General features: G+C 35.8%; 1 protein-coding gene across 1 annotated transcript; it reads right to left on the bottom strand.

Moving 5' to 3' along the window:
- Nucleotides 1-5,576: 5,576 nt before the first annotated feature.
- LOC144442129 (carbohydrate sulfotransferase 3-like) lies at nucleotides 5,577-6,353 on the bottom strand. Its single transcript, XM_078131398.1, has one exon. The coding sequence runs from the start codon at nucleotides 6,351-6,353 to the stop codon at nucleotides 5,577-5,579; it is 777 nt and encodes a 258-aa protein (XP_077987524.1).
- Nucleotides 6,354-10,147: the final 3,794 nt, after the last annotated feature.

Genomic DNA, 10,147 nt, shown 5'->3' with positions numbered 1-10,147 from the left:
CATGTTATCTCATCATCGCAAGTCGACAGGACTGCATTATTGCATGTTGTCATTAAATAATGGCATAGCTTCAATTCATCATTGCAAAATTTTCGCACGGGTGCGTACATCAACATGTAGCACCATCACGTGGAAGTGCATTATTAATAGCAAACGGTAAACTTGTATTATAGTATCTCATCATATGTCAATACATCATAATGACATTCTCGAACCGCTGTACGGCATCCAAGCATTGTAGTATTTCATTTTGTAACTGCAGTATGTAGTGTTTGCATTACAGTATCTCCTCAAGTCAGTAAGTCATAATGACATTCTCGAACCGGCTACGGCATCCAAGCACTGCAGTATTTCATTGTGTAACTGCAGTATGTCATTTTCGCATTGCAGTATAGCATAGGCGAATTTTGGCAAGCATTCTACGCCATAATCCTATATTGAAATGAATGTGCAATTCCGGGATGTTTAACTACTGGAAGTGGACGACATCATACAAGTAGCATGTACACTGTATGACTTCCACTGTGTATAGTATGTGGTGCAATGAACAATAAAGATGAGTCATTTTACAGATTACCTACGTACTCTGGCACCATTTTCTTTGGAGATTTAAAAGAAAAATGCTTTGAATGTTATTTTTTTGTAAGGAAACATTTGATATTGTCAACTTTCTTTTCCAGTAACTAGTATAGCCTCTCAAGGGATTGGTGTCAGTCCGCTTACCGTACGGGTTATTGACCTGAAATGCGGTCACTAAACGGACTGAACAAAGAGAGAATGTTAGACAGGTGCACAGGTTACGGACGATCAAACAACATTACACAAGCTCAATAAGCGAACTATGTTCGTTTAGGGGGAGGCCGTCTGACAGCAATGCGATGGCTTAACTTCATTTTCACACTTCTATCCAAATTTCGAAGGAAATAACTTTCACTCCTTCAATGATAACTTTTGTATTTACTACTGAGATGTTGATAAGTTGCTAAAAATTTACTTCTAATGTGAAGTATGGTGCTGGGTTTCCGGTATTATTTTAATGTGTTTACAATAATATTTTTTACATTACTTCGATCATAATGGTGTAGTTGACCGCTACAGTTTTCATCATAGTTTACATCATATATTAATGTTTGATGTCGCATTTGTGAGCAATATTGTGCGATCGTCCCTTACTCTCTAGCGCAGTCAGACGAGAAGGTACTTAAGTCAAATTGGTTTTAAAAGCACTATATCGTGACAGCGGCAATAAAAGACCTAAGTCATTCTAAGGACTATCCTATTGTTGACCGAACAAATGGCTACTGTAATAGATATTCCGGTATTCGGTCAAACTCTCACCTTTTTTATTACACCGTGCAGAAAGAATATATGATAATTACAGCCAGCGCCACAACAGCATAATGTCATGACGTGACCTGTCACGTAAGGACTTGCATACGTAATCAGTATTTCTGGTGAAAATAAATTATCATTTTTTACTTCCCTATTTTTTTAATGTATAAAAAAACAGTAATCGGCGAATATTCATACTTCTCACGTCATTTATTGTATTGTCTGTACACATTGCAAGTAACATTGGTCGAAGCCATAAATCGATACAATGATTGTTATTTCTCGCATAATTCACAAATCTGACTGAAGTAGACTTTAACATGTCGAGATAAAGAAGATATACCGTTCATGCTTGCTTTGAATTTTGCCGAATTGCCTCACCTGCATATACAACGCCGTAAATGAAATAACTATAGACTATAAAAAACTTTCAATAACTGCTCGCCAGATTTCCAACGACATATTTCCAAGGACTGTGACATCATCATTTTGGAACAAGAAAGTAATGTAAATGTACGCTGTATGATATTTACACCCATGTTGTTCAGAGTTCTTATTTTAGTTAAACCCCTCTCCACTTGCCAAACCGCTTACTATAGTCGCGAATCGCACGTAGTCATACTTTGCTAACCATGCATACAACATCTCTGACTGGAAGTGACATACTCACCTACTAACTCCAGAACGCTGTCATGAAAGTAAAATGGAGAACTTTTTATCTTTTCCTTATCCGAGTCTTCGCTGTCTTAGGTTGCGGTGCACTCAGCTTTGGTGTGGTGAAGTGCGGTACTGATAAAGCATGCGACCAGCGTCGAAATAAAAGGGCAATTTTGTTTTATGACTAGTATGCTCGGTAACTTCCGCCAACAGGCTAGGATTCAATGTATTTACATTGGTACAATGCAGGTTAAAAAGTTCAACTAATTAATTATGGGCCGGAGATATGCCTCCATGACTCAACAAACATTACCTGGCTGTCAACCAGCATACACCGTTGCCACGCATATACACACATACATAATTATACACACCATACATACATACATACATACATACATACATACATACACACACACACACACATACATACATACATACATACATACATACATACATACATACATACATACTTACATACATACATACATACATCCATCCATACATACATACATACATACATACATACATACATACATACATACATACATACATACATACTACTACTCCGGCGTGGACGTTACAATTCGACTGACAGATACTAATGACGGGATTGACCAATCAAAAGGTCATGGGGAAAAATCATGAATTCAGAACTACAGTGTAGTGTATTATCCATGTATCAAATTATCTAACGTGAGTGCTGTAAGTGTATTTTCCCATGTATGTCACCCAAGCAAGAGTATATAGACCTAGACAATCATGACAAAGGAAAATGGCCCCTGACTGTGACCTTGTACCAGTGGTCAATAAATATAACATAGGGTATTGATGTCGTTAGTCGAATTGTGTAGTGTAGACGAATAATGCCAGGAATACATATCATTAACATTATACAGCTACAAGCACTTTGTCTGATAGTCTATCTGCTAGACCTCGGATGTTCTTCCGATAAAATACGACACATCCAAGCAAAGATTAATTCTATATTATTTAATTCAAATACCAAGTTACATTTAAATGTAGCATGAACTCCAAAGTTACAAAATATCGACCTTGCATTCAAGTTGATCTCTAACTTCGCCATAACCGCCAAATAGAATACTGTTGGGTTCAATTTTGTGGCGCTACTATTTGAATATCGTCGGCTGCCGCCACGATAGTATACAAGTACAGGATGCCAACAAGTTTTGCAACATGCATAACAACGGGAAAGAAAGTTGTCAAAATTCCAGCACCTGACTTTATTTGGGTAAAGTGTGTCGGTCCGTGATATGGAAAATTACTGCCCGGGTAGAGCTCGTGATTTCTCCATAGTAATTTATTGGGACGTGATTATAGGTATATGATAACAATGATCAACACACTCATACAAGTACCCTATCTTGATCGATGGTATTATTGTAAATTATAGATAAAGGCCGTATATAGAAAACAAATATGGATTATACATATGCAAAAGTCTGAATAACTCACTATTTTTATGTTATGCCCTCAGCCAACAGTACACGACTGAATGGTGTATTTAGATTGCATTTCCTTGTTATTATAAATATGTGTCATATGGTTAGTTTGAAGGGTCATTATAATATGAGTTGCCTTGTGAAATGTTATTTGCATAAAACATATGAGTTTGTTCATAATTATGGAACACATACAAAAAAAACCCATGCGTACATGTCAATATCTATCATCAAAATTATTCGAGGGGGGGGGGGTGACTACCATTGCTTAGTCATTGAAAATCAGAACAAAACAAACGATACAAAACGATGGAAATAAAGGTAATTAAAGTCATCTAGCCGCTTTCACCACATCAGAGTTTAATCAGATTGTGAAAACCCATGATTATAGTCAACTCCTGTCATTATGCCATTAGCAACAGTACTCAAACGCCAATGCTATATCTTGCAAAGAGAACATTTCTGGCTAGGCGGGCAAACAAATAGTCAAAGAACATTTTTGATAACAGGAATTTCTGAATTATCCCAAGTCATTTCACTCCCACATTCTAGCATTTCTTTGTAAAAGCTTGGTAAGACATGTACAATCAGTAATACACCAACCCTATAGTTACAACGTAAATTAAATTGTCCATCAATATGTTTCATGAAGAAACATGCAATTAACTTCCATGGGTGTGCGGCTTCACCTGAAAAGTATCTCCGAGAAATTCTGAAAACTTTATGCAAAGCAAACGCGTCTATCATATCAAAACCTCCACCCTTAATTTTTTTTAAATCACTGCCAGTGCTGTCTGGACAGGTCCATATAAATCGGCGAATATATCCATTAATGCTTTATGTCGCTTTTCTTGTAGTCTTGATCTGAATAAGGTTAAATATATAGATACACTTTGGAATAATGAGTGCTTTGATAATTTGCATCAAAGTGAGCCCTCTAGAGTTCCAAAGGTTGAGCAATGTTGCATTGACCTATGATTAACTCGACCAGAAAAGTTTTCAGAATAGGCACGCTCTGAGTTGTAAGAGAAAAATATTCCTACGATGTTTAGAGGAGGTTGTGGAGATTGTGGCCAGCTGATATACCAAATGGCTCCTCTAGTCTATGTCGCCATTTGCCCAATCACATTGCTTCTGTTTTATAGTGAGTTAAAAAGAGACCAGATATAGAAGTAAAATTGAACACTCATGAGGAGAGAAAGGAGGTTTAGTACAGATTTCCCATCTGCCAGGAAGAATGTCATAAACCAAAAGCAGAATTACTAACCTTCTCACCCAAAATCTGGATACCCTTGATCATTTTAAGCTATCTATTGAAACCGAAATTTTAAACAAAGAATGAACAGAGCTGATGACAAAGGATTCACTACTTCACCACCTAATAAACTACTAAGAATATTGTAAAAAGTGTGAACTAAATTAACAAGGGGTGTACCAAAGTTAAATGTAGTCAAATATTTAGAGATAAACGCCAATTCTACACTGTCCTTGTCTATTACCATAAGGGCACGTCCTAATTTTGTATAGTTAATGATATCTTGAGTGACTCTAATACAGTTTCCTAGATAACGTCCTGTTATAAAGGCTGACTGTCTTTCATCGTGATCAATTAACCAGATAAATATTTCATCAATTAACCAGATTTAAACGGAATGCCTCCCTTAATTAGATTTCTGTTCCTACACACATTTTTGGAATGCAAAATTCTGAGCTAAAGCTTTTATAAATCATTCACCCTCTAATTAGAAGATTAATTATATGAAACTATATGAAATTTGAAGCTTGCGAGGGAGACTTTAAGCAATTGATTCTGGACTAGCATTCTCTTTCATGTCTGACAGCCCTTTTAAAACAATATTTTGAAATTATTTCAACAAGGGGAGGGTCACGTTTTAGAGGTAGGAAATTGAGGGGTTACCTTTTAGCAAGACGGGAAACATCATACTTTACGGAACACCCTAGGTCTGATCCCCTCCCCCCTCCCCAATTATTACTGAAGATTCCGTACATTATGGACAATTTTAACCCCAGAACGATATTAAGCTAATATAAAACAAATACATCAAAATAAAACAAAACGATTTGATTCTCACATCCACGAATTATGAAGTCATTAAAGGGTTTTTACCATTTTTTGATTTTCGGTAAACGAATGTTTCCATTCTTTAACATATATACATTCTCAATGAACTTGTACTGAAGTTGATTCATATATTCCCGACACACAGCATAATTCTGGATCTTCTTCACAAGGTTAAAGGTCATTCGATTCTGCCAATCGTTGATCACAGCTGACGATTTCTTTGCTGTTCCAAAACCACCATGTTCGTGCTCTGTGGCATTTGTGTTATTGTCGATCCATTCATACACTTTTTTGTCAATATCGATTCCAACATGAGAGTACATGATATCAGTATACTTCTTCGGATTCAGGACAATATCTTCGAAGCGCAATACTATAAAGTTTTCTTTCCAAGCATGTGTCAATGAAGTGTTTGCATTTAGTAAAATATAATTTCTGTGCATCTGTTCACAGTACTGTTTCAAGATATCAGTTAGGTACTCGTTTAGGTCACCAACATCTCGTATCTTGTTATTCTGTTTTCTGGCATTACCCCAATTGGCGAAGTAAATCGGCATCAACGATGACATCATTGCTCTTGGATCACGGACCACGTTGATGACTTTTAGGTTTATATCAGGACTTTCCATTAACGGAATAAGATCTCTGACATCCAGCAGACGAATTATTTTAGCAGCCCTGTGTTGTGCCTTTTTACAACAACTTCCAGCATTGCTATAGCCTAAAGGGTGGCAGTACTGTTCGAACGACTTTGGCAAGAGCCAATTGAAATATGTGTTCCAATGTTTAGCATAGCCACTGAAGTCACAGTTATACATCATGGCCAACGTGTTCACTCCGTCCACAGAAATACGAGGCCATATTCCGATGTCTTTGAAACCTAATAAAGGTTCGAATAAATAGAAAATGTTTGGATTCGAACGAAAGAAGTCTCCCACAAAAGAAGAACCAGTACGCATTCCAGCGACGATTATAACATTTACACCTCTTTGACTGATATTTCGTGTGCCGTATTTCTGCGTCGTTACCTGGCTCATGCCTTTTTCGTTGTACATCGACTCTTTTAACATTGGGAACCGATCGCTATTGTACTGTGTGTTTGTTCCATCACAAGAACGTACACTTATCCAATATGCGATGACGATGACCCATAGCAAAACAAAAAGTTGCAGCAATATCTTCTTGACTTTCATATTTTTATTCATACCCTTGTAGTTTATAATTCTTCAGTTGAAATTTCACCACCATGTACTGGTAAAATATAAAGGGAGACGTTTGCTCCTAAAACTAACGGAAATTGGTACTTCAAATTGTTGACAACACGCAACAGTCTTTGTTAACAGATTGACTCACTATTTAGAAGGGTCACGGATGCCTGGAAGTAAGTGTCGTCCTGCTTCTCTGTTTGATGATGGTTTGAACGCCGTGATATAAATGGCTTTCTTCACTCCCTATTCACAATTCGTTGTATTTGTATCAGGAATGGGCTTTATCAGTGTCATTAGACTGTCCTCGAGATTCTGATGTGCTGGGGCTTTGACTTGTAGGCTATAATTCATATTACTCATTCCAGTAAGACCTGTATAAGAAACATAATAATACACATAGTTGATAGACATCATGCACAGGTTGGTATAGAAAGGTTTGCATATCTTAAAATTCGAATATTTGTTTTATAATTTGCCGTGAGTTGCATTTGTTCACAGTATTGTTTGATATGTCATCAATATCCTCTTTTCTAACATTATGCCATGTTTTCAGCTCCCGGCACTTACTACTATAGATAAGACTGGTAGGGTATGGCAAGACGTTATGGCCAAAAGTATTATTCTTATTCTGGCTGTATTTTTCGCAGTTACAAACTAATTTTAACCATTTATGTTTAATTTTTCGATGAATCCATACTTGTATTTCACATTAACGTTATTTAATTCGAATAAGGTTTCATTTATTTGAGATTAATATTTTGTTTTACTTGAATTATTTGGGTTTTACAGAAATTTTCAAGGATGACATATAATTAAAATATATATTGTTTTTGTTGTTTTTGTTTGTTAGTTGTTTTTATTTTTTGGAAATGGTTCGAAAATAAGTAATTTCGGATTTTGGAGAAAAAATGTTGTTGGGTAAGTTTCTCCAGACCACTCGATTTCCATACAGGGTTGTGGGGTAACTCAAATGACCGACTCCCGGTACAATTGTCTTCGATTCTAGCATTGTTAGAACAATTGATTGCATGCATGTTAAAGATTTCCTCCCTCCACAGACAAGTAAGAAGGCTTTACTTGTCTGTGCTCCCTTATCATCGAACCATTCCTCAGAATGAATTATATGCCAGATTTGAGTCGACAACTTTAAGAGTATGTATTCGTATGTATTCAAATAGAATATCCAAGCAAGTTTACAGCTACAAATGTGTTTATAAATAACATAATGTCGTAATAACTATGGCCTAATGGAAACATGGAAAATGTGGACCTAAAAATATGCCTGCTGCATTTTAAAAACTGCTCATCCTGTGTCTATCACAGTGAACATTGTATTACAATTTGCTTATTTTAATTAACTATTCATCACTGGACTAAGCAGTAAAGCAAACGAAAACAAGCGACATGTGTTTATGATCATGTAGATTAGTAGATTTTATTAAATGACAGCAATAGACATGCAATGTTATATTATCTCATTATTAAGTCCTCGCCACAAAAGTGATAACTGAAAGTAGAAGACAAAGACCTTCAGCTGACGCATCTATCATATATTAGCTAAACGAAAGTTGTTGTGTTTTGAATTCACTTATACATGCTTACTAAACACTATTTTTATTATAGTGATAAGAGTGATATTGACCTTTGATGATATAATATTGTATGGAAGAAATATTTAATCTTAAGGTTGTTGTCCGGGCTATTTTACATCCAATTCTTTATTGTAGAAACATTGTTGTAACTTTGTTAAGAATAAAGATATTGACCCTACATTTTCGGTGTTTGTTCCTTTAACATTCATCGTAACATTAAAAACATTAAAGCATAGATTCTTTACATTATAATGAAATTTAGCACCTGTGTATATTATTATATCATATTTTTCATATTGTTCTTGTTGTAGAAGGCAATTTTCATTTTTTTTAAAAATTACAATTGCCATCATAGATATAAAATATCGAAATCGATAACGTTTTGAAATTTTGATCCAAATGCTTGTTATCATTCTTCAAATAGGCCATTTGTGTTGAATCCTGTATCTCGTTTTCGACAAAGCATTACTGATTTTCCATTCAATTGTCACAATATCTTGGCCGTAAAGGTTTTATCACATACCTGTTGAAGTGCTAAAATACGTTTACAATAAATAATTTAGACATTTTTAGAGAGTTTAAGGGCCATTAAACTGACAATAAATCACCATTCGCTGTAAAATACGACATATGCCAATGCCTCATTACATGTATGGCCACAGGGGCTTGAAATTGGCCATATTAGTTAAATTATTTTTGTTTTTTGTGATTGTTTACTCTCTTTTTATTCGCTCTTTAGAAATATCTTTCCCTGCAAGGTCCCATGTAATAAAGTAATAATTTGAAAAGCTAGTGTTTTTTTTTTGTAAATCAATTTTAACCTCTTCTTTCGCTGGTTGTAATACATCAGATTTACTATGTCTACCTTATTACTTATTAAGAGTTAGTTCTACTGAGCGCCCTCAACCTGTAACCCTTCCTTGTCCTCACTCACCATAATAGACTAATTTACATGATAATATGGTGAGTGGAACCGCGGATCAAGGGACAAATGGTTCAGGGCGCTCAGTAGAATAAACTTATAGATAATAATGTAGTCATAGTAAAGGGTGGTTTTTAAAACCAACAAAAGAACAACAAAATACAACACCACTTTTTCAAATCACTTCTTTATTGTATGGCACATTGTAGGGAAATATATCTTTGAAAAGGAACAAAAAACGAAACTATAACCAACAAACAAATCGTTGCAAAAGAGAAAGTTAACAATACATGTACACACACACAAACCCTAAACAAATAGGGCTATTTTGAAGCCCCTGTGTTATAGCCTGGTGGGTTGATTTTGGTGTGTTCATATATATCTCGAGCTTCTTGCATGTACATGCCTGCCACGATCGATCAACAACAAAAATGTAATCATAAACATAGTGAAACCGGGCGTGATACAGGTCTTTGCTAGGGCTACTATTTGAATATCGTCGACTTCCGTTACAATAATGTACAAGTACAGAATGCCAACAAGTTTTAGTATAGTAAGGCGCATAGCAACGGGAAAGAAAGTTGTCCAAAATTCCAGCACCTGACCTTACTTGGACATCGTGTGCTGGTCCGTGATATGGAAAATGACTGCCCGGGTAGAACTCGTGATTTCTCCATAGCAATACACAGGGACGTGATTATAGGTACATGATAACAACAGCAGTGATCAACATACTCATACAAGCACCCTATCTTGATCGACGGTATTGTTGTAAAGTGTAGCTAAACACCGTGTACATATAGATCTAGAAAACAAATATGGATTATATACATGCAAACGATACCCACTATTTATGTCCTCAACCAGCAGTATACGACTGAATGGTGTAT

This window comes from Glandiceps talaboti, chromosome 11 (assembly GCF_964340395.1).
Source record: "Glandiceps talaboti chromosome 11, keGlaTala1.1, whole genome shotgun sequence".
Lineage (NCBI taxonomy): Eukaryota > Metazoa > Hemichordata > Enteropneusta > Spengelidae > Glandiceps > Glandiceps talaboti.
The sequence above is the reverse complement of the archived record's forward strand: the minus strand, read 5'-3'. Positions and strand labels throughout refer to the sequence as shown.